The following is a 24093-nucleotide window of genomic DNA, read 5'->3' on the forward strand; positions in this document are numbered from 1 at the left end:
ATATTCCTACAGGAGCTAACCACATTACAGGAACACACACACACAACCACTGCCCTGCTTTAAAATAATGACGTCAGGCGGCGTCAACGTGGAGAGAGCACAAGTTACCGACCAGTGCTCGGTGTGATTCCCATAATACAGAGTGGCCTACCGTGTGTGTGTGTGTGTGTGTGTGTGTGTGTGTGTGTGTGTGTGTGTGTGTGCAGCCTATTTGCGCAGGCGGGCCGCTGTGATGACCGATCCCGTCACCTCAGCGCGCGCTGGGAACAGGATTGGTCACCTCCGCGTGGGAGCCGCTGCTCGTCAGCCTGCAGGTTGTGGCCTTTTTAACTGTAGCAGTCAGTCAGACAGGCTGCAAGCAGGCTAATCACTGAGGCTGTGACCCCCTTCGTCCGCCACACACAGCGAGCCGAGCCGACAGGAGCCGAGCCGAGCCGAGCGGTGCGCATCAGCCAGCAGAGCCTCTCCAAACAGGCGCGCAGAGAGGAAGAGGAGAGAGGAAGAGGCGACACACGGAGAGAGACATGAGTCTGCCAACTGTGAAACAACTCTGTCTCTTACACTTGTTCTGGTGCCTTGGATGTTGGAGCGCACAAGCAGGTCAGTGAAAATGATTCCTGATTTATTTTTGGTCATTTTTTTCCTGTCTCGCCTCTCCAAAAGAGCTGGAGCCAGATTTTAAAAAAAGGATAAAGCAAAACTATAGATCACCACAGGGATAATACATTTTTTATTCCTTTATTTATGTATCCTGGTATGTTTGCTCGCATATTATGACTCCATATGAGATTTTTAAAAAAAAAAAAATGCCTCAAAGTGGATTAAACCACTCCAAATGCACTGTAAAGTGTAAAGTCACTAAAGGAATATTGAGAGATAATTAACTGAATGTTATAGGTGATATTATGGTGATATCACAGACATAGCTCATATAGAAACTGTGGGTCTATGCAACTTCCACAGCAAAACTACAGATCACCGCAGGAATAATATTTTTTTATTCTTTTATTTATGTATTGTGGTATATCTGCTTGCTTATTATGGTACCATATGATAATGAAAATGCCTCAAAGTAGATTAAACCCCTATGAAGTCTCACAAGTCACTATAGGAATACTGTAAGAATATTAACTGAATGTTTTGGGTGATATTATGGTGATGTCACAGACACACCTCATATAGAAATCTTACAGTATGTGGATCTTGTAACTGAAACTCATTCATTTATTTCAGATGTAGGTTAATTTCTTGGTTATATTCCACAATATGAATAGCTGATAGGGGTTTTTATTTTTTGACTAGCAGGTCATCTTAACTTTCCAGGAAAAGGCTGGTAATTCTTCAATGTTAATAAAATAAATAAATAAATAAATAAATAAATAAAAAATTTAGTATATTGCTCACATCTGCTGTTTCAGAGTCGTATATCAGTCCTTTGAGCCAGTGGGAAGACGGGACAGTGCTGAGACAGGTAGGGAATTTTCTCTTTATTCACATTTTAATTTAATTACATATTAAGTTTTTTATTCTTCATTTATTTTACTTGATTTTAACTGTATAAAAATGACTTCTTTACATTTCCATACATGCCAGCAGTTATCAGCATGTTTGATGGCGCTAATGGTAAACAACTTTTATTATTCAGATATATAACAGAAAATATATACTTGCCAAAAAGGGATATTCCACCCAAAATAGGTCTAGTGCTACATTTTCACCTCATTTAAGCTCATTACCATGTTCTCTGCACTTGAAATGTGATGTTGCACCACAGATGTAAATTCTAAATCTATTTCATAAGCCGTCCAATCAGTCAGTCAATAAATGAATCTTTACAGCCAAATAAAAATAATCCCTGTATGGATTTTCTAAGTAGCTCTGTCAGCTCCACTGTAATTTCCCCAGCGTCTCTCGGGGTGTTTCTGTGTTTGCACGCCGCTGCCCTGCTGCCCTCATCTTATTAAAGTGTACTTACAGTCACACGGTGTTTCCATCTAAGTGTTGGTTTCAAGTGTTTTACATTTACACGTGGAAACGGGTCAGTCCTCATGAGCTGTGGGCAGCTGAGGGAGCAGAGCACCGGGAAATCCACCCCAACACACAAAACACACGTGTGATCTGATGAAGACGCCTCAGAGCGGGCCGAGTTTTCACTTTTTAATCTTGATTTATTCATCCGGGAAGGCTGGCAAACTGCAGATTGAGGTGTTTTGGCTGGAAATGAGTTTTAGGAATCAGTGGAAATTTCTGTTTTGAGCTCAGACAGACAGAAAAAGAGGATGTACCTGCACATTTTCTGTATCCTACTCTCAGTGGAAAACATGAATGGTTCCTATGTTATAGATTTTGAATAAAATGTAAAAAAAAAAAAAAAAAAAAAAAAAAAGTGCTAAAATTTTGTTTTTTCCTGCCACAAAATTAGGAAAGTTCACTTAAGCCCCGTTTAACTCTAAATCCTGCAGTTCTCGGGCAGAAATAACCTCACTGGATGAGTTAAACCTCTGCGGGTCAAAAATCAAATCAACATTTTACTTTTTTCCTTCTGTAATCTCGTCCTCGAGGCATAAATGAGCCGTAAGTGTCGTCATGTTGGACTCTGACTCTTCCACTTCCAGTAAATGCTGCCCTCTGAGACGAGCTACACATTATGAATAAGTCAGACCCCTATGACTGCCACTAACACATAAAATGAATTATTAATTGTTTTTACTATAGCTTAACTCTCTGCAACACAGCTGATGTTTTAACCACAGAAAAACTGATCTTCAATGCTAAACTGGTCAGAAAAAATGCCAATAAATGAGTGTAGTGCCACACACAGGCCCAGTTTGTTCATGTAAATCTGCTGTTATTAAGATAATAAACCCACAGTGACAGGATTTATGTTTTAATGAACTTTACTGCAGCAGACGGTGCTGCCTGTGTCACGCTGCTGATCCCGCTGGATTAGCTGAGGCAGCGTGGCGACACCCTCAGGTCCAACGTCGAATCTCATTTCTGCTGTTTGGATCAGCGGAGGGAAGGCGACGCCGAGTCCTCAGAGGAAACGAGTCAAGTCATTGACTCTTTCAGGAATTTGAATTTGAATTTATTATAGGATAGCCCCTTGAGATGAAACATCTCATTTGCAAGGGGGTCCCTTGCAAATGAGGTCGTTGACGAATATTTTTCGTCATCGTCTTCGCTGATGATGTTAGGTGAAGAGAGGTGAGGAGGTCATTTCCTTTGCAGGCCAGTCAGCCTCGAGGGAGCGTGACAGAGGGCGTGGCTCAGTGCAAAAAAAACAAAAAAAAACAAACATGAAACCCGTCCGACCCGACTCAACCAACCTTCGCCTCTGATTGGCCGTCGTGGCTGAGCTCAGATCAGCTTGAAGCCACGAACAGACTCACACGGGCGAAGAAGAAAATTTTATTCAAGTACAAGAAGGCTCTCAGCTCGCAGCCGAGACTCAGCGCTGCTCGAGCTCAGCCACGACGGCCAATCAGAGGCGAAGGTTGGTTGAGTCGGGTCGGACGGGTTTCATGTTTGTTTTTTTTTTTGCACTGAGCCACGCCCTCTGTCATGCTCCCTCGAGGCTGACTGGCCTGCAAAGGAAATGACCTCCTCACCTCTTCACCCACAGGGTTTCAGTGTTAACATCATCAGCGACGACAATGATGAAAAATATTCGTCAACGACCTTTTTTCCATGACGAAGATGAAGATGAGCTAAAAATAGATCACAGATAATAACAACTATGACCACGTGTGTGTCTGGTTTTCGTTGATGAGACGAAATCTCACGTACCTCCTGCAGTACTCCAATGTACCTCTAGGGGGACCCCCATTTGAAAACCACTGCATTACCCTGTAAGAAGTGGGCTGTCTTCTCCACGGATTTCAAACCAGACCGACATGGCGGCTCTTTTTCGAAAGTTTCTTTGACATTAGGAAACAGTTCAGAGAAATGTGTCTCTGAAAACATTTGAGGCAGAAATAAAGCCTCCAGCTGCTGAGTCTGTCTTCATCTCAGATCCAAGACGGGTTGTTTAAAAGTTTCTCAGGAGTTTACAGAGGCGGCGACTTGGGATGTGGTGCCTAGGCTAGACCTGAACTTTATGCAAATGAGGAGACGCCGACATGACGCCACGTCTCTTGAAATGCAACACGGCACTTACTTTCGTGAGCTCGTGTCATTCAAAAACACGGAAGTTCATGTAATTTGCATCGCCCGCTGCAAATTCAAATCTATCAGCGCCCTTACATTGACTTTGTTTGGAATCACGCCACGGTAAAAACAGTGCGGCACATTTGACGGTTTGCAGGGAAAAGCTTCTTCTGCAAAGTAAGATAAATGTAGTGCAGCTAAAAAGCAAAACGTTTGGGGCGCCCTGGTAGCTCACCTGGTAGAGCGTGTACTGCTGTGAAGGCTTCGTCCTGATCGCAGCGCCCTGGGTTTGAATCCAATCTCAGGCCCTTTGCTCCTCTCTCCGCTGCCTGTCAGATAAAGCAGAAATGACAAAAAGTAATCTGGTAAACCAGAGTTCCCTCTGAAATCTGGAGCAGGAGAAGCAGAGGGTCTCTCTGGATGGTGAGGCAGGCAGAGCTGCAGGTGAGGAGAATCCTGTTTCAGGGTGGATTTCCTCTGGGAGTCGGACTGAAGAGGAGAGACACTCGGTTCAGGGTTAAATGGCCTCAGGTCGTCTCAGACGCTCCTCCGGCTGATTGGTGTCACTCTGAAGACGGCGGCAGGATCGCACCGCCATCACCAGCAGCTGGGAAAATAATAATAATCACACTGCACTTGTTTTATATAGATACTGCAGGGTAAATGTCAAAAAAAAAAACTGCAAATGAGTGAAAAATCAAACATAGAAAGAGGTAATATGACAAGAGAAAGCTTCTCTTAGATTTTCCCAGTGTAGCTGATTTTTCTGTATTGATTTGATTTTTCATGATTTTTTAACAATGCAGTAAATAATAGTAATAGTAATATCACTACAACATTTTTTTATTATTATAACATTGTGTTATTCCACAATTGACTTCTTTTGTTTTCTGTAATGTCTTGATATGAAAAGTAAAACCCTAACTAACTAACTAACCCTTTCTAGGAAGCTGTGTGGAACACTTTAAAGGGATGGAAAACTACAATATTTTTTCCATTTTCCATCTTTATTTTCCATTTCCATTAATGAGTGTGGAAACATCCGGAAACAGAGGTAATCTTGCACAATGTGTGTTATAGTACTTAATTTTTGTCTGAGTAACCCTCAGTGAAGCGTCCCGTGTGTCTGCAGGCTCCAGACGCTCAGACGAGAGGAGACCTGGGCCGGGGGGCGTGGAGTGACGAGGACGAGGTGAGGCAAAGTTCAGATAAAGGTGCAACACGCCGCATTTTTAACTTGAGTTTCCTGACATTCAGGCTCACAGTTCACACCTGAACAGATGCAGAATCTACATGAATAAAAAATAGAGAAATATGTATGCATGATTGTACAACATAAAAATATAAAACTGTGTATCGACATACATGCACGCAGGCGTACATTCATGCTCATACATTCACAAACACACCTGTAAACAAACACACAGCCACACATGCACAAACAGCCAAATACAACACAAACACACAAAAACAAAACCCACATCAGTATATCAGTGTTAAGACACTGAACCACACTAAGAGCTCAGCATGCAGGCCACTGTCAGCCAAAGACTACGTTTCCCATCAGCCCCGTTGCTTCCTGCCCGCCCCCCCCCCCCCCCCCCCCCTCCCCCCCTTCAAAACAACAAAAACCCATTTAAAAAATAAAAATATGACAGTGTATTAGATTAGAGCCGAGGGAGATGGTAGTATTCATAGAAAAAAATTGGAGAATTTGATATTAAATTAATAAATTTACAAGAAAAAAACTCACAAATTTGAGAAAAAAAAAAATATTTCTGAGGATTTTTCCCAGTTTTTTTCTTACAAATTTGTGACTTTAGAATCTCAGAATTATCAAGTTTTTTATTCACGAATTTGTGAGTTTTTGCTTGTAAACTTACCAGTTTAATCTCAGAGAATATTCAAGTTTTTTCTCATAAATTTTTAAATTAATCTAGGAAATTCTGAGGTTTTTTTTCTGAGTATAACCCCCCTCCCTCAGCTCTGTAAATTTGTTTTCTCTCTACAGTGGCCCTAATAAGCTGTCATATGAAAATGTATGTATTTATATATATATTCTTTAATCTTACGCTGCATGTGTCTCCTCACAGGAGCAGGTCCAGAATGTTTTCAAAAGAGTAAGTTTCCCTCTCGCTGTCGTTTGTCCATGATTCCTCTTTTTGTTGCCCAGCAGCAGCAGCAGGTCACTGACTGACTGTGTCCTTCTTCTGTTTTCAGTTCCTGTTTCATTACTCTAAAGCACGAAACTCAGTCGGAGCCGTTCAGCACAAGGTGAGCCACAGGGCGGTGGGAGAGAGCTGCCATCTTTTAAATCGTCGACTCCTTGTTATGTGACGCTGCTGATTTTACAGATTTAATACTGGCTGTGCAAAACCAGGATCCCTTTAAAATATTCTCAGTTGGAGGCTGAAAAAACATTATGGAGTTTTGTGCATGGAATAACTAATTCTCAAAGACCTTAAAAGTTCCCTTTAATCATTTTAATGGGGCCCTTAACTGCTGAAGTAAATCAAGAGGCACCAATTCTTCCATAGTTTTACCTGAATTTGCAGTTTATGTGTCTGAAATGCCACCTAAAACCTAAAAACATAAACTGACACTTTAAATGGATTAGGGTTAGGGTTAGTTCACCATTAAGGCCTTCACTTATTCCTTAAACGCTATTTAAGTTAAGGGACAATGAAGAATGCCTTGATCGTCCCTTAAATTCAAACAAACACTGAGATAACCCTGGGATACACCTTACTTTTAAAGTTACTTGTCGCCAGTTTAGTGAGTTTAAGGCATCCAGTCTTGAAATTAAGAGTTTTTTAAGGAGTGTAGTGTGTTTTCAGGGGATAACTGAGGCCGTATTGAGGGATTTGTGGTGAAAATCTAAATTTGTAGTGAAATGTCTTTCCACAGATTATCAGCCGACTCAGTTCAGTTGTAAATAAAACATCTGCAAGCAAAAATATCTTTTATTACATTTGGATTAGCAACAGGAGAAATTTTTACTCATGAAAGCAAAAATCACTACGCAGCCGAGCTTTGTTCAAACTTTAATTCAAAAGGACTTTAATTCACATTCTAGCTGAGATCCTGAGGTTTCCAAAGATCCCAAACATGAGCTGCTGGATTCCAGGGAAATGTGTCTAAAATGATGCAGGACACATGTAGATCTTTTCTATTTGATGTGATTCTGCAGCCATAAAACAACAGCATCTCTACTTTGAATATTTCCCTCAGTATCAGAGAGATGGAGCTTCAGTGAAGATACAGTAAGGGGAAAAATGCTTTGAAGCTAGTTAAGGGAAAATGTAAGGGAAAACCACAGTTTAAGCACGTGAATGTTGAAGTTTTAATTTGAAAGGGAGCATATATACGTGGAAATGGAAACCTGGTAAAAGCTGGAGTGAGTTTTTGTTTGAACTCTGCGGCTGCAGCTCCTGTTGAGGTTTGAAGTGACTTTTGATCCTGCAGAAAGTAAAACAAGTCACTTTTACAGCGTTTACACTGACGCTGCTCTTTTCCCTCTGCAGTCTCACTCAGTTCACCCTCTGCTGCGACTCTCCCCAAAACTGTCCCAGAAGAAGAAGAAGCAGCTCGTCCTCGTGGTAAAAACTTTAACCTTCATCTTCATCATCGTTTGCTGCATGTTCTCTCCACACAAATTTCCTTTTTTTTTTAATGCAAAATAAAACTTGAATCAAAATCCGACACAGAAAATGTTTTGGATCCAGAATTCTAGATTGGACACGATAAACGCTGAGCATCACGTCTGACTTCGTCGTCTCCTCAGACGCTGTGCTCTCAGAAAAACACTGGTTCTTAAAGGGTTCTTCAAAATGCTCTGTGGTTCTACAGAGAACCATCAGCAGCTGAAGAACCTCCTTATTTAGAGGCTGGTTCTCCACACACTCTATGTGGTTCTTTAAAGTGCTAAAGGTTCTTCATGTTTATTGGAGTTATTTGGTGGCGGCAGCAGCTAACAATTCTTTTCTTTGTGGATTAATGTGCAGATTATTTCCTCAGTGAATGGATTAATGTGCAGATTATTTCCTCAGTGAATGGATTAATGTCTCGCTCTATAAACCATCAGAACACAGGGAGAAATGCCACAGCGTCACAACTTCCAAAATCCCAGCTTGCCATCTTGAAATCAGATTTTTCTGTCTGACCAACAACCAGAACTCAAAATACTCCATGAATTACAACAAAAGACCCCAAAATGCAACTTAAACAATCATCATGTCCTATTATCAAAATTGTGGATTCATTTTTTTCTGTCCATCAACTAATCAGTCGATAGATCAGTTTTTCCAACCTGACCATAATAATTTGATTTAAAATGCGCAAAGCTGCATTTATTTAAAAACAAAAATTGTGTACAAAAATGACTAAAGAAGCTTTACTGAACCAGTTGGGTCCACAAAGAACCTACTTTTTCTTAAGTTCTTTAACCCTCCAGTTATGTTTGGGGTCGATTTGACCCCATTCAGTATTAAACGTCTCTAAATAAATGATTAACATCATTTTTTTGCTTTATATTTAATGAGTGTTCCTAATGTAATGGGTGCTACCAGGTAAACATGAAATTCACGATGATATGTTTTCAATGTCCTGTTCACACTTTGTAACGCATTGGTTATACATAACAAAAATCTGTATTTAGAAATAATATAAAGCCATTAAAACACCAAAAAATTAATATTTCTTTCCAATTTGAGGTCAATCAATGAGATTTTATGGTGATTTGCATATTTTTCCATAGTGGCGTAATAGGAATACTGGATGTATAAGTGGGGGTGGAGGGTTATGTTTTATTTAAAAGGATATTTAGGTCAACAAAGAAACATAAAGCACCGACACATAAACTTTGATAACAATTTTAATGATAATGATTTTGTGGAGGTTTAAACTTCTGGGGTCAAATGGACCCCAAACATAAAAGATGTTTGTGAATTTGAACGTAACAACATAACACGGTTAGAGAATCACTTACGGCTCCTAAAGGAACCGTTTCTGAGGGTTCTTTGAGGCGCCTTCAGGGGTTCTTTAAAGAGCCGTCTACAGACGTGGTTCTTTTTGGTTCCAGTTAGCACCTTTAGTTTTCTGTGTGTGCAGTCATGTCGTATGTTAAACATTAACAGTGATTTTTTTTTTCTCTTCTCTTTTTTCCCCAGAAGATCCGAGCCCTGCCTGAGCTGCTGTAGGCGGCCGGACGTTCACGCCGCCTCGCCCGCGCAGAATCTTCAAAATGTCTCCCCGGAAAGAAACCTGATTTATTTTCCATAAAATAAATGACTGTACACACAAAAAAAAAATGAGACACTGCATTGCCGTGCCTGCTGTTGTGTCTGTGTGTGTTAATCAGTGTTACAGTGTGTGTGTGTGTGTGTGTGTGTGTGTGAGGCGTTTACAGGGAAATAAGACAAATACACAGATAAATGATGCTTCTGCTGATAGAAAATAAACTCATTATGACTCCGGAGCGAGTCCTTTATGTCGTCGACGGGCACAGATCACCAGAACAGAGCAACAACTTTGAACAAAAACTGGCAGCCTGATTGTGGCAAACGGAGATGAACTCACATTTCACTGGACAGTCAGCGATGCACACACACACACACACACACACACGTTGTGACATTCACACGCTGACATGAAATAAAAAAGGTTGTCTCTGAATATTGTTGTACAGATGCAGATGACAGTTTTAGATTTGTTCAAATGACATAAACATGATGACGGTGTTTAGAGGTTAGATTAAGATGGAGGGGTTGCCGGTTCGATTCCAGCCGGTCGGAGCGTCCTGATGGCGTCTGGATGATTCAAATATAAATCATCGTGAGAGGTGCGTTATCGTCTCTGGGAGGGTTTTCCAGAGCCTTCAGCTGGTGTCCTTCTGTGTTTTTGTTTTTCCTTTTTTATAAAACTTTCCCTAATAGTCCTCGTCGTCCGAGTCGCCGTCTTTCCGCGTGGGAAGCGACGATCTGATCGACGTCATCAGCTTGTCCTCGATCTGCTTGCGGGGGTTTTCCTCCAGGTCCGTTTTGATGGCGCCGGACTCGGAGAGCCGCCACTCGAGCTCTGCAACAAACACCGAGAACCAGTCAGGAGAACCAGTCAGGAAAACCAGTCAGGAAAACCAGTCAGGAAACACCGAGGCTGCAGGCCGCCGTGTTGGAAATCTATGTTTTGGCTCACTTGGCTAAGACAGGTGAACTAAAAACTCCACAGCTCATGATTCACTGCCATCGATCAGTGGCTCAGTGACTTTTTTTTTTTTTTTTTTTTTTAATCTATCAATCCTCTTTTTTGGCTTCAGTTCCCTCTTTCCCTGATTTCTGAATCCACATGCCCACCTCACCTGACTACAACATTTTGCTTAGAAAACTGCAACAGGAAACCACCAGCTACCATGCAGTGAATGAATGAATGAATGTATGAATGAATGAGTGAAAAAGTCACAGTTAGTGCCTCCTGTTCGTGCAGATTGATATGAACACTGTCAGTCAGTCAGTGATTCATTTTTTTTCCTTTTGAGCTGGTTCTTCTCATATAACTGTATTTCATGTTTTAAATCTCACTATTATCTAAAAATACATAAAGTATGGTAACATAGTCATTTTTTCTATCATCAGGTTTGAGAAATGTGGGTGTAGACCTGTGGCTCTCAAACTTTTTTCAATGATGTACCCCTTTGGAAATACGTTTTAAACCTTACAAAAGGGGATTTGGACTGGAAAATGTTGGACTGTCCCTTTAAGTGTGTGTTCCAGCTACCTTCCACTGTGAGGTTCATGCCTCCGAACACCAGCGGGCCGATGAACTGAGCCTTCATCTCGCCCTCGAAGTAGACGAAGATGGTGGGCAGGTTGCGGTCGGGGTAGTTGGGGATGCAGGTGGTGGAGATGGACTTGAGGAACTTGGTCTGGGGAAACTTCCTGGCCAGCGCGCTCAGGTGCTGGTTGATCAGCGTGCACAGAGGGATGCTGGGAAACGGGCGTGGCCGAGAGGAGACAAGAGGACGGAGGTGTTAGCGTCGCGTTTTCTCAGAGGCCGGGTCACAAGACAAGACAAGACAGATGTGATCAGTGCGTATCTGTGAGGAATCATGTCGGGGTCTAACAGATAACTGTGGTTTGAATTTCAGAATAAAAGCATAGTCACCCTTGCTTGTAGAGGTGCAGCACCACCCAGATTCCGTCTCCGGCCTTGTTCACCTCCTTGACGTAGTCCTGTCCCGAAATCTCCGTCACCTCGCCGAACACGTTCTTCATCTGGGTCGCCTTCCACTCGGCCAGCCGCTTCTGTCTGCGCCGCCACAGAAACCACGGAAACCACAGAAACCACATCAACACGCCGCTCGGCTGCATTTTTTTAATTATTTCTATCCGCAAAGAGTTTTATCTGAATACCAGAGCAGGGAGTCAAATATTTATACTGTTTCTGGAAAGATTTTGCGTCTTGAAATTCCTTCTGTCAGTATTTACAAATCACATAAAAAAAAAAAAAACTCACAGAGAATCACAGTGCGCTTTACTTTCATGTCACTTTGTGGGAGTCTCTGTTCATATTTCTGAAATGCAGCATGTCCTGTTTCACAATAAAACTGTCCGGTCATTAATGCTGAGGGTTTATTATTGATTAAAAAAAGAAAAAATACCAAGGAATTTCTGTAAATGTACTTGGGAATCTCCCCTCCTGCGTAGCACCAGAGAATTAAAAAAAGAAAACAACTCAAGCATAACAATGAAAAACAGAAGTATAAATAGAAAGAAAACATGTTTTTTAGGTGTGAGGGTTTAAAGAGGAGTGGGAATTTCTCACAGACCAGCTGATAAGAAGCTGATAAGTTCATCTGCTTCCCTTCCTCCTCTGGCAGGAAGCCCAACATGACTGGGAGGATTTATAACGGAGGTCTGGGTGGATTTGGGGATTTCCACACCAGTGAGGCTCTGGGAAAAAAACAACCCAAAAAAAGTTCCCCGTTCTTCTGGCACTCGTTGACGGTGCAGATCTGGTTTGGTTTCTCTTTTATTTCAAAGTCGACAGAACGTCATGCTGGGAATCGGTTTTGGACGAGTGTCAGGCTGGGAAATCACCTGCCGCACGCTGCCAGTTCTGCCTGCGGCCGCTCAGTTTGTCTCAACGTCACTTCGGTCTGAAAGCTGCTCAGCCGTACGTACCTGCCACCCAGGTAGCTTCACAACAGGATCCAAATTACTCTCAAAATCGTTTTCTGCCCTGCTAGGCCCACACACCATCATCATGTCTCACCTGTACATCTCGATGGCGGCTTCGTCGTCTTCACTGAACTCGTCCTCGTTCTCGTCCAGCTCCTCCAGCGTCATGCTCTCGTACGTTTTGACTGGTCGGGGAAACAAAAACCAGTCAGCTGTAAAACTGTGACGTTATCATGCAGCCGGCGCTCTCACAGTCGATTACATGTCGTATATTCATCAAGTAAAAACATAAAAATCTGACTGCAGCTTCACCAGGATGCTGAGACTGTCTTCCTCTCTCTGTTCACATCTTTATCAAATTAAATCTGGGCTCTGATCACGTCCCATTTGACTTCCCCAGCTTTACTTTTCATACTTTACACACTGAATGATTCATCCAAAACAAAAATACAACCAATACAAAATACATAGCTGCATAGTTTGTACTAGGGATGGAAAGTATTGTGATTCTTTTTTTTTACATTTTTTTTAATGAAACAAGATGACTTTAGAAATGTGTCGTCGCCAAAAATGTGATGCTACGTTGTCGACAAGCGGGCTAAACATCGAAGTTCGGCTAAATCTTGACGAGGGCAAAACAGGCATTTCCAGCGGGGTCCCTTGACCTCTGACCTCCAGCTGTGTGAATGAAAATGGGTTCTCTCCCCTTTGCAGACACGCCCACCTTCTGCTAATCCCATGCAGTTTGGGCCCCAAAGCCTGCAGTCCACATGTGTTCTTGTGGCCTGTTGTAAAATGGTGTGTGTGTGCAGACTGGGGCCTAAACAGTCTTGGAGCTGCATCAGTTGGCTTTGACTGGAAAGCTGAGACTCTTGTGGATTCAATGAGCCACATTTGATTCCTGTGTGATGATGTTGGCCCCCATAGCAGCCATTTCACTGCAGGCAGAGACTTTTGTCCAACTGGACGTCGCTGGAGAAAATGACCTCTAGTGACCTCTAGGAGAATCACAGCCTCATCAGACTTTACACACACAAACTAGAGGAGGATTCAGAAAACTAAAATCACACTAAATCATAATATCAAATCACAATACTTAAGAACTGCAATACACACTGGCTCTAGTTTTTGGATACTTCCATGTGAAGCCTGAGATGTGTCTATTAAAGCTGCTCGGTCAGCTTGTCCCTCATGTTTTTCCTCTGAAACACAACACACTGGAAACTGGCATCATGCAGCACAAATCAGTTTTTAAAGTTGAATAAATGCCTCTTGCTGCTGATCTGTGCCGAAATTAAAAGTGATACCCCGATGGTTCAGAAAATGTCTGAAGTCATGGAAACATTTCTCTGTTTCCATTTAAAAAGAGACACACAGACATGTTGTGTGTTTGGCTCCCGGTGTCTCACCGACAGACTGCTGCTGCTGCAGGGCCAGCTCCTCCTCCTCATCGTCTTTGGGAATCTCTTTGGGAGGGAGGATGCCTTTCTTCCTCAGGATGTCGTTCCACTCCGTGTCTTCGTTTGGGTCCTGACGAGGAAACACACAAACACACTCACATTTTTGACTCAGAACTAAGATTGTGGGATTTAGTAAAGGATAGTGATCATTTTCACACTGAAGTCGACAACAACTGATGTTTTGTGTCAATATTTCGTTGATTTTGGCCACTTCCATGTCAGAAAATGAAAAATTTCCCCCAGAATTTAATTCCTGTCAGGGTAGAAAAGCCCCTGAAACAGCATTTACACCATCATGGGACAGACACACACACACACACACACACACACACACACACAAAAACCTTTCTGAACCCAGACTGATGAAATTATTTTCCAGTTTGCAGCAATACCATAAACACTTTGCCCCACACTGGTTACGTGTTTTCAGCACTCTATAAACAAAGTAATCTGACATTAATCTGTGTTAGCATGGAAATACACTGACTGGGAGACTCGCTGCAAAAAAATCTCCACGTTAACAACTCACTCAGTCTCAACTTCAGCGTTCAAAACTTATTTTCCTTAACATAAAAAACAACATAAATATATATATATATAATCTGGCAGTCGGATTAGATAATCCCACTTGTTTGCAGTGCAGTTTCACTTATGTCAGTATAAATGTGTTGAAACAAGGCAGATTAAGGCAGATCAGCCAGGATCAAGAAAGTTCCAGAAACAAGTTGATTAATGCTGGGAACAAGGTGTGGCAGTGGGGTGAGATAATCCCATTTGTAGCTGAAACAAGACCAAAATGTGTTGAAACGAGGCAGAATAAGAAATTAAGAATAAGAAAATGACACTTGATTCAAGAAAAAATCTGGAAACAAGTGGGATTACCTCGGATTATCTCATTGAATTGACAGATTACAGACCTTGTTTTAATATTTTAACCCTGAACACGGGACGACAGACACCTGTTTCTGTGTAAAGGTGTTGAAACGGGGCGGATCAGACACTGGGATTAACAAAAATGACTTGTTGAGATTTTTTTATTTATTTATTTATTTATTCTTACAGTGGTCTTTCGCTAAATTCACATTATTATGTAAATTACGGTCTGACATCTGTTTTCATGTTCACATAAACCCTTAAACATGTTCTCAGTCTGGATTAAAGTCACTCCAGATTATTAATCCTGTGAGTTATTTCAGTTTTTTGACATGTTGGGTTGAGATTAGCCGCCGGGCTAACAGCCGGACTGAGGCCCGAGGAGGGGGCTGCCGCCGCCGGGGCCACACACACACCGGCTGGTTCTGTGGTTTAAATCGAGTAAAATAATAAATAATGTTGTTTTAATGGATAATAAATGAGACTAACCTGCATGTTGTCGCTGGAGGATCTGAGGGCTGAGGGCTCACGCTGCTGCTCTGCTGCCGGACACGGAAACACCGGGGCCGCAGCGCCGCTCCTTCCGACGGAAACAACCTCACGCAAAGTCTCAAACAAAGAAGGAGACCGTCGAAATGCTTGAATAAAATCACGTTGTGTTCGTAAATCCACGGTGCAATTTAAATCGTGACTGTTTGCTCTTTTTAGTCGCGTTTAACTTTGATAAAACGTTGTTGAAAAAACGAGACGCGGAACTGAAGTCGGACAGCCGCGGACAATAATAACCGTGGCACCGACATCCGGTATGTGGCTCCAATATGACCAAATAAGGAGAGGGAGAACCGCGTGCCGTTTGTAGCAGCTGAGCGCGAGACAGCTGCTGACACACACACACACACACACACACACACACACACACACACACACACACACACACACACACACACACACACACACACACACACACACACACACACACGCCTTATTAGGGCTGATTTGAAGGAGCTCCGCTGGTACAGATAAACTTTTATTTTGAAATTTCGTGATAAATACTCATTATGACATAAAGTTTATTTACTTATTTTTTTTTATTATTATTTCTTATGTTTTTTTTTATTAAAATTATTTTCTTAGTTATTTGTTTATGTCTTTATTTATTTTGTCAGTTTTTTGTTTGTTTGTTTGTGCATTTATTTATTTACTCTTGTTGAACAGCTCTAAATAATCTCAAGTGGGCAGATTAGGTTAAAAAATGAAGCATATTTAATTTTGCTTTCTTTCTTAGTTTTTATTCAGTTGTTTGTTTATTTTGCTCGTTATTTGTTTGTTCATTTGTTTGTGTACGTATTCATTTATTTGTTCTTGCTTGAGTCGCTATAAATAAGCTCGAGGGCAAATTAAGTTAAAAAAAATAAAGTAATAATGCTAAACTTTTTGTAATTTGTGATAAATACTCATTGTGATAAAGAACTTCTTTACTTATTGTTTTTTCTCATGTTTTCTTATTTAATTTGATTTCTGATTTTATATTATTTAGGTGTTTATTTTGTTAGTTATTTGTTTCTTCACTTATTCCTGCTTGAGCTGCTACAAACAAACTCAAGAGGGCAGATGAAGTTAATAATTTATAATTTAAAAAAAATAATGTAATAAATAAAAACAACAAACTTAAACCACAGAGCACTTTTTAACACATGAATATCAGCAAGGAATTTAATAATAATAATAATAATAATAATAATAATAATAATAATAATAATTTAAAAATAATAAGCAATAATAATAAAATGCATTAAAGTATCACAGAGCCAGATATCAACACATCAACAGCCACACGACTAAAAACGCTGATAAAAGACGTCACAGTCAGGAAAATACTGTGGTCGAAAAATGAGTTTCTGTGACTCTGAAAAATGATTTAAGACGCGTCACACCTCCACAGTCCTGCTCCACCTGCAGGAGCTTCTCTGACCTCCCATTCTAAATCCAGAGGCATCAATATGGAGTTGGTACCTTTGCAGCAGAACAGCTTCCACTCCTGTGGGAGGCTTTCTGCCAGATGTTGGAGTGTCTGTGGGAGTTTCTGCCAGATGTTGGAGTGTCTGTGGGAGTTTCTGCCAGATGTTGGAGTGTCTGTGGGAGTTTTGAGCCTTTGTGAGCTCAGACTCTGATGTTGGACCAGAGGGCCCGGCTCCCAGTCTGTGTTCTAGCTGATCCAAAGGTGTTGGATGGGGTTGAGGTCGGGGCTCTGTGCGGGCCGCTCAAGTTCCTCCACACCAAACTCAGCCGGCCACGCCTTTATGGAGCTGCTCTGTGCACTGGGGCTCAGTGAGCTCTTTAGAACGAGACGCTCTTTCACTAATGTCTGTAAAGGCAGACTGCATGGCTAGCTCCTGGAATTTATCCACCTGTGGCAACGGGACTGAATGAAACACCTGAAGTCACTGATTCAGAGCTGTGGTCTGATACTTCTGTCCATATGATGTATTTATCTATTTGTTTATTATAACACATGTTGTACTAATTACTTTTCCACTGCTCGTCAGCTGTAAATGTAAAGTTTAAGTGATAATGATAATTTAAAATATATCATTTAATGTTGACCGGCTGTTTATTGAAAGGAAACCAGTCTGTGATAAAGAGGTGTTTCAAGCTCAGGTTCAGTTTTGTAGTTCTGTTTCAGCAGGATGAGACTGGACCCGCACAGAGACTCTTTGTATGATAATGAGCCTCCTGAAGCAGCAAATCAGCAGCCAGGGACAGTGGGCCTCTGCCGGAAGTGGCGGAAGAAATTTTTTTTGGTGAAATGCGGAAGTGGAAATCCGCACGGCATTTGGCTTCTTGTTTGAAGAGAGAGGGTGGAAGACGAAGAGGTCTCACTCTGTCCGCGTTTCCGAGAACCAAAGATGTCACGTGTCAACTGTGGAGCAGAAACAGCTCATTTCTACAGGAGATATGTCCACTATTATCACAATGCAGTGTTACTTCTGAGTCTTTTTTCAGTCTAATTCATGGACTATGTTGGTTCACGGTTAATTTCCTATTTTACTGGGGATCTTTATTATTTTCTGGAACTGCTCTGAGAATTTGTTCTTATTTGTTTACTTTGAAAAAGACACCTGAGTTATGTCCGCATGCATCATGGTGTTTGTGGTTCACAGAAAAGCAGTAATTTAAGCTTTATTTGAACTTTACTGGAACTTAACAACACAAAAACTTGAAGTGCAGCCAAAATCAGCATCACATTATTAAATTAGCTGCAAAAAAAAAAAAAAAAAAAAAAAAAGTAAGGGAAAAAAGAGTAGATCATAATTACAGCCAGTTTTGTGTCATTTCTGTATCAGATCAGCTACTCTGGTTGATGTGATGGGGGTGAAAAAAAAAAAATAAGGCACTCCGTCTTTGAATGAAGCAAAATTATTTATTATTTGAACGAAGCAACTAAACAGACATAAACAGGGGTCTGTTAAGTGTTTTTTTCCCATGGTTCTTTGCATCACCTGAAAACTCACATCAAGCAAGATTTCCAGGATTTGTTTCTAAAAGAAAAATGATTTTGACTGTTGATGCTCTGGTTGGTTAAAACTGCAGCAGTGATGGGTTAAAACTCCCCTGTTTACATTTTTTCCACTTCCTCTTCTCCCCATTGTGGCAAATGTCATTCACTATAAACTTCAGCCAGGGGCAAAATAATATCTCTTAATTCCAATTAAACAAGAACTCTGATTTAATTACCTGTCAAACAAATATTCTCTTCATTTAAACTGTATTTTGAACTTTATTAGGACCTGGTAACACACAGACCTGAAGTTTGGCCAAACATTAGCACCAAAAAGTAGAGCTAAAATTTATACTATTTAAAAAGAATTTTTTATAGCAGATGTTTTTCCCTCAAGAATAAAAGTTTCCGTGACAGTGTACTATAGGGCTATTGTAAGGAAAAACATTACATGTAATATTTTTAGAGTAAAAAAAAGATATATAAGAGTAAAGTAAAATATAATAAAAAAAAAAACAAAAAAAAAAACTTAGATATTCTCTGAGATTAAAGTGGTAAATTTATGGGGGGAACTACTCACAACATTATGAGAAAAAAAACTCCAAAATTCCGAGATTATAAAGTCAGAAGTTTGCAAGAAAATTCTCTGAGAAGTTTATGAGGAAATTTATGGGGAAACAACTCACAAATTCATGAGAAAAAACAAAACAAAAACAAAAACAAAACAAAACCAAAACTTGGAATTTTCGACTTTAACCTCAATTTTTTTCTCAGAATGTTACTCCCCTCTTCCCCAACTCTGTTTTTTTCCTTATTTTGGCCCTAATGCGCCCCCGTACAGAGAAGGTGAAGTGATAATCCTGCCAGTTTACCTGTCGGCAGGGCGACGCCCACTTTTGCAAAGCGGAAGTGCCTGTTGTAGTCCTCAGCCGGCGGAGTGGTCGCTCTCGCCGCAGAGAGGATCTTGGCAGGTGTGTACAGCTGCGGCTGGGAGCGGAGCTGCGGGAGGAACATCATGGAGCTCAGCGAGCCGCGGCCGCTCTGACGCCGCGGCGGGCAGGTGGCGGACAGGTGGCCGGGGACACCGCACTCCGTGTCGGCTCGGTGACAGAGGCGGGCGCCAGGGCGGGGACCGGGGGCTTGGGGGGCTCGGGGGCCGGCTGAGGCTCGCTCTCCGCCCGCTGCAGAAATGTGGCTCAACCCGGAGGAAGTTTTGGTGAAAAATGCGCTGAAGCTGTGGGTGACCGAGAAGAGCAACGACTTCTTCCTGCTGCAGAGGAGGAGGGGGCACGGCGAGCAGGGGGGCAAGATCTCAGGTAAACAACAACAACAACAATAACAACAAGAACAACAACACAACAACTAAACCGAGCCAGGGCAGGGACGCAGGTTAGCAGGTAAACAACAACAACAACAACAACAACACAACTAGTCCAGCGGTGGGACCCGGCGCTCGTCTCACGGTACTCGGTACGGGCTTCACGATGCGATACAAAACCGTTCAGAAATCTGTTTATTTATGAACTACCAGTCTATTTGAGCAGCAGCCGCTTACTACAGTGTGACTAATCAAAAACTATTGTCCTCATAAAGAGGGCTTGGTGATAAATCAATAAAATATTGATATTGTAATATGAAATTAGATATCGTCTGTGATTATAATATAGTGATGTGGCGTAGGTGATGTCTTTTCGTGGTTTTAACAGTAAAGAAATGCAATTTTCGGAATGTATTTGACTGTTTATGCTGTTTTATGCTATCCAGATATTTAATGCCAAATACCTCAATAGCGATGCGATATACGACCTGACTATGGATGATGAAAATCTTAAGTGCAGCAGCTCTGAAAATTCAGTATACTACTAAATAAATAACTAAATAAAAACAACATAAGTTGAAATTTATGTCCCGTGTCTTAAATCAGGCCCATGAAATACTGAATCGAGGTTAAAAAATCCTAATTCATGCACACTGTTTACCATTTTGTGGCCTAAATGTGACTTTTCGACCTGTCACGTTCATTAAACTAAATTTCTTTGAATTATAGGGATTTACAGCAGGAGACTAGACAATCATTAGTAATCTGTTTATTTCCCCACTTGGGTGCTGATTTGAGGAGTATTACAATTGAATATTATGATTTATTGAGACTTTTGTTGTGTTGAGTTCTCCTCTAGTTTGTGTCTGTAAAGTTTGGTGGGCATGTCTACAGAGGGGAGAGCCGTGGCTGCCCAGAGAACCCACTTTCATTCACACATCTGGAGGTCAGAGGTCAAGGCACTAGTGGAAATGACCATGTCAGTTTTCCCCTCAGTTGGTACAAACGGATTCCTTAGGTCATCTAGATTCGTATGATACCACTACCTCTACTCTAAATCAATTCGGTTATGAAAAGAAGTTTTTAAAAAGTCTAGTAAATTTAGAAAACTGCATCCTTTTACTGTAATGTGGCCGTTAAAACCAGGAAAACACAACATTTATGTCCTGTTTATGTATTAAATATGTGTACTATATCAAAAAATCCCAGACCAGATCTAGTCTTATATCATTACTTCAATATAATACCAATACATCGTCCATTTAGTTGTATTCTAGTGATTTTACTCAGGGTTTTCGTCTCTTCTCTCCTGATGAAGTCACTTATATTTATTTCTGATGATGATGAGAATGACAGCTTGGATGTTGGTTCTCTCTACTCTTGTTTGTGTTTTAATAAATTAAATAAAGCAGCTTGTTGTTGTTGTGGCTGAGCGACAGGTCAGCGAGTTGCTGTTCGGCCTGCAGCTTCACTCCTGTCTCTGTCCTCCTCCGGCTGCTTTATGTCCATATACAGGAACCAAACAAGCTTTATTGACACTGAGGTTCATTGTCTGTTAATTTACGTGATGAGTGACGCCTCTTAACGTGGTGTCTTCTTGTTTTTGTTGTCTCCTTCCCCTGCGGAGGAGCGCGTCCTCCCTCACATCATAAAACAGAACAGTAGGAACTTCCTGTGCATGGCGGATGTGTTTGTGACCGTCGTTCCCACGGCTCGCAGGGGTCAAAGGCCGACTCCTCGCTGTCACGTCGTTTAACTTTAACTAATTAAACGACCTTCGCTTCGGCGGCGCTGACATGCGGCCAGAGGAAGTGAAACAGAGCAGCATTGTCCCTCTTTTAATGGCTGAGATATGATTTCTTTTCTTCATGTTTCCAGCTGCTGAGACAAAACCAGAGAGCAGATTAAATGACCTGTGCACAGAGAGACCTGCAGAAACGCCCTCTCTCCGTCCCCCATCGCAGCAGAGATAACATACTTGAGCAGATTTCTGAGAAGGGCTGGGCGTCAAAACATCTGCAGCTCATCTCTCACGCCACAACTCGGCTTTTGTTGCCTCTCCTGTACAGCCAAAGGAGGCCTGAGGACACGTTTCTCTGTATTTGACTGTTGATGAAATAAAACAGAGCTTAAACCCCCGCAGATGAGAAAGGCCAGCTTGTCTTGCAGCCTGTAAAGGTTGCACATCGCAGCCTTTGCGTCTCCACGGCGACGCCTCCAACACCGTGAGCATCGGCGAGGACAGAGACACACAGTGCTTTTTATTGACTTGGTTCTCTGGGAAGTTTCCCCCAAGTCGACCTGTGCAAACCCTGCTGGGGTTTGTGGTGACAGACGGATGGTTTCGTGTTGCCAGGCTGCAGGATGTGTGTGTGTGTATGTGTGTGTGTGTGTGTGTGTGTGTGTGTGTGTGTGTGTTTCAGAGCCGCTCGGTCTGCTGGGTTTGTCATAAGGAAGAGACAGGGCTCGGAAAGCTCGGCAAATCTTTAACCGTTTAACTGTTCTGTTTTCTAGGCTAGGAATATGCTTGAATTTGAATACAAAAGTAATAATCAGAATAATGTTACTATTTATACTTTCATACAGGGGATGCAGCTCAAAGTGTCTTACAATAAAGTAAAAAAAAAAACAAAAAACAAGAGAATAGCAGAAAAACAGGCAGTTTAAATCAAGTGCAAATGCTGTGAGATAAAACCAGGAGATCAGTCGAAAAAACAAACAGAGGGAGCAAAAACCAAATGTCAGTAAGATATTTATACAAGATGGAGACAAAACAAATGATTCAGAAACAGTAAAATATGTAGAGACAAAGGAAGACATAAAAATGTAAGATGAAGGGGGACATAAAGACAATAAAATATGTAAAAGTTGTCATAAGTTTAAATAAGTAAAGTTTCAGTTGTCGTTTATTTGGAAATGTTCACAGAGTTTGTTGGAAGGGAGTTCCATCATTTTGGTATTGAGTTAAAAAAAAAAGGCTTCGCTGACGATTCCCTTATTTATGTAACAGTTCATATTCTTAAATTTTGATTTCCAACATAATCTGGTGTTTAATCTACACAACCACTCATGTTCACCAAAACTCTTTTAAACATTTATTCATTCATCTTTTAATCTTTCAAATGAAATGATCCTGTCATCATATTTGTCTCCAGGCGTGTCACACGAGACGCTCGGTGTCGTGCTGCTTCCTGGATGTGGGCGCTTGATGGGCGTGGCCACTCCTGATGATTGACAGTTGATGATTGACACTTCCTGGCTGCACCTGATTGGTTGAACGCTTCACTAGTGGGTCGCACTCTCCTGGATTTCAGAAACTTCTTGAGGCAGAAATAAATCCTGCAGCTGCTGAGTCTGTCTTCATTTCAGATTCATGACGGTTCGTTTAAAAGTTTCTTGGGAGTTTTCCAGCGGTGGCGAGTTGCAACAGACACCCCTAATTTGCATAAAACAGCCTAGAGTTCAACTTTATGCAAATGAGGAGACGCAGATGTGATGTAACGTCTCTGGAAATGCATTGTCATGCTACCAGAATGCATTGCACAGCTGCTTACATAGACGATGAATGGGTTGAACTGGATTTTGTCAGGCTGTTGCTTTAATGACTCCTGGCTGGCTGATGGAAAATAGGAAGAATCCATCCATTCCTCCATCATCAGGAAATGTAAGGCCCGCCCTCACTTTTTGATTGACAGGTGCTTAGTGGTGCAGTTTTAAACTTTCAGTCTCTCGTGTTTGTTCTGGCGTCTCCATCAGGAGAGGTTCATGTCATCATGCTGTTGTTTTACGTTAAAAAGAAAAAGCATTACCCATCTGTCTTTGGCTTTATCGGCTCGGTGTGAAGACGAGTTTCTGGATGACAAACAAACTGCATCCCTGCAGCGGCGCTCGCACTAACCCGGGGTTGGTCCGCCTGCAGAGGCTCCCGGCTCGGCCGTTTGGCAGATTCACAGCGAGCCTCCTGTTTGAGCTCATCTGGCTGATCTCAGACTTTTAATAAAAGCCCGGTGGCAGCAGCACAGAGCGGCACACCGAGGAAAAAACACTAAAAAGTCTGTTTTATTGACTCACTGACAGATTGTTCACTTTCCTCACGTCCCCCAAAGACATAAGTTAGCTTAGCTCGCAGCTTTTATTTTACTTTAATAAGGTTTTCTCTAATGCACTGAAGAAAAGTCCCGCTATTCCCTTTCAAAAATGGAAAAAAATCTAACTTTGGCCTGTGAAGACACATTTCTGTTTGGGAGAGTGTGAAGTGTTGTTTAAAAAAAAAAAAAAATACACAAAAATGTCTTAAGTGCAATACTGTTATAAAACAAACCCAAAAGAAAAAAGGAGGAAATGAAATACTTTATCTGTGTTAGAAACACCCAAAGAAAGACATGTTTTCTTTGTTATTTTATTTGTCAAAAACAAAATAAATGTTTAAAAAAATACAAAAAAATCCTAACCGCAACCATGTAGTTTTTTTGTTCTTTCTTTATGCCATGAATCTGCACTTTCCATCAACAACAACAACAACAAAAGAGACATTTTTAAGAATAGTTTTGAACGCTGTAAGGTCAATTATGTTCACAGGGTTCAGTAAATGTCAAAATAAAAGCGCATCCACGGGTTTGT

General features: G+C 41.4%; 3 protein-coding genes across 3 annotated transcripts in view; 2 read left to right on the forward strand and 1 right to left on the reverse strand.

Annotated features, from left to right (window-relative positions):
- The first annotated feature begins 524 nt into the window (after positions 1-524).
- nms (neuromedin S) lies at positions 525-9347 on the forward strand. Its single transcript, XM_030080263.1, has 7 exons — positions 525-600; positions 1419-1471; positions 5282-5341; positions 6243-6269; positions 6370-6423; positions 7674-7748; positions 9318-9347. The coding sequence occupies exons 1-7, from the start codon at positions 525-527 to the stop codon at positions 9345-9347; spliced, it is 375 nt and encodes a 124-aa protein (XP_029936123.1).
- Positions 9005-19144, reverse strand: pdcl3 (phosducin-like 3). Its single transcript, XM_030080737.1, has 7 exons — positions 19028-19144; positions 15146-15265; positions 13733-13853; positions 12418-12508; positions 11308-11451; positions 10921-11129; positions 9005-10224 (listed from the first exon to the last, which is right to left on the reverse strand). The coding sequence occupies exons 2-7, from the start codon at positions 15149-15151 to the stop codon at positions 10076-10078; spliced, it is 720 nt and encodes a 239-aa protein (XP_029936597.1). The 5' UTR covers positions 15152-15265; positions 19028-19144; the 3' UTR covers positions 9005-10075.
- A 125-nt stretch (positions 19145-19269) lies between these two features.
- Positions 19270-24093, forward strand: part of tbc1d8 (TBC1 domain family member 8) — a 34351-nt gene continuing 29527 nt past the window's right edge. Inside the window, exon 1 of the mRNA XM_030080735.1 lies at positions 19270-19471. Coding sequence (XP_029936595.1) covers positions 19345-19471 — 127 coding nt within the window. The 5' untranslated portion in view covers positions 19270-19344. The remainder of the gene's footprint in view (positions 19472-24093) is intronic.

The sequence above is a fragment of the Myripristis murdjan genome, chromosome 21 (genome assembly GCF_902150065.1).
Source record: "Myripristis murdjan chromosome 21, fMyrMur1.1, whole genome shotgun sequence".
Classification (NCBI taxonomy): Eukaryota; Metazoa; Chordata; class Actinopteri; order Holocentriformes; family Holocentridae; genus Myripristis; species Myripristis murdjan.

Excerpts from the sequence above, each read along its gene's own strand:
- nms (XM_030080263.1), top strand. The coding sequence starts at position 525 with ATGAGTCTGCCAACTGTGAAACAACTCTGTCTCTTACACTTGTTCTGG. Across the intron at positions 1,472-5,281 it reads ACGGGACAGTGCTGAGACAG|GCTCCAGACGCTCAGACGAG; the intron begins GTAGGGAATTTT and ends GTGTGTCTGCAG. Across the intron at positions 5,342-6,242 it reads CGTGGAGTGACGAGGACGAG|GAGCAGGTCCAGAATGTTTT; the intron begins GTGAGGCAAAGT and ends GTCTCCTCACAG.
- pdcl3 (XM_030080737.1), bottom strand. Across the intron at positions 11,452-12,417 it reads GCCGCCATCGAGATGTACAG|ACAGAAGCGGCTGGCCGAGT; the intron begins GTGAGACATGAT and ends GTGGCGGCGCAG. Across the intron at positions 11,130-11,307 it reads CTGCACCTCTACAAGCAAGG|CATCCCTCTGTGCACGCTGA; the intron begins GTGACTATGCTT and ends CCCGTTTCCCAG.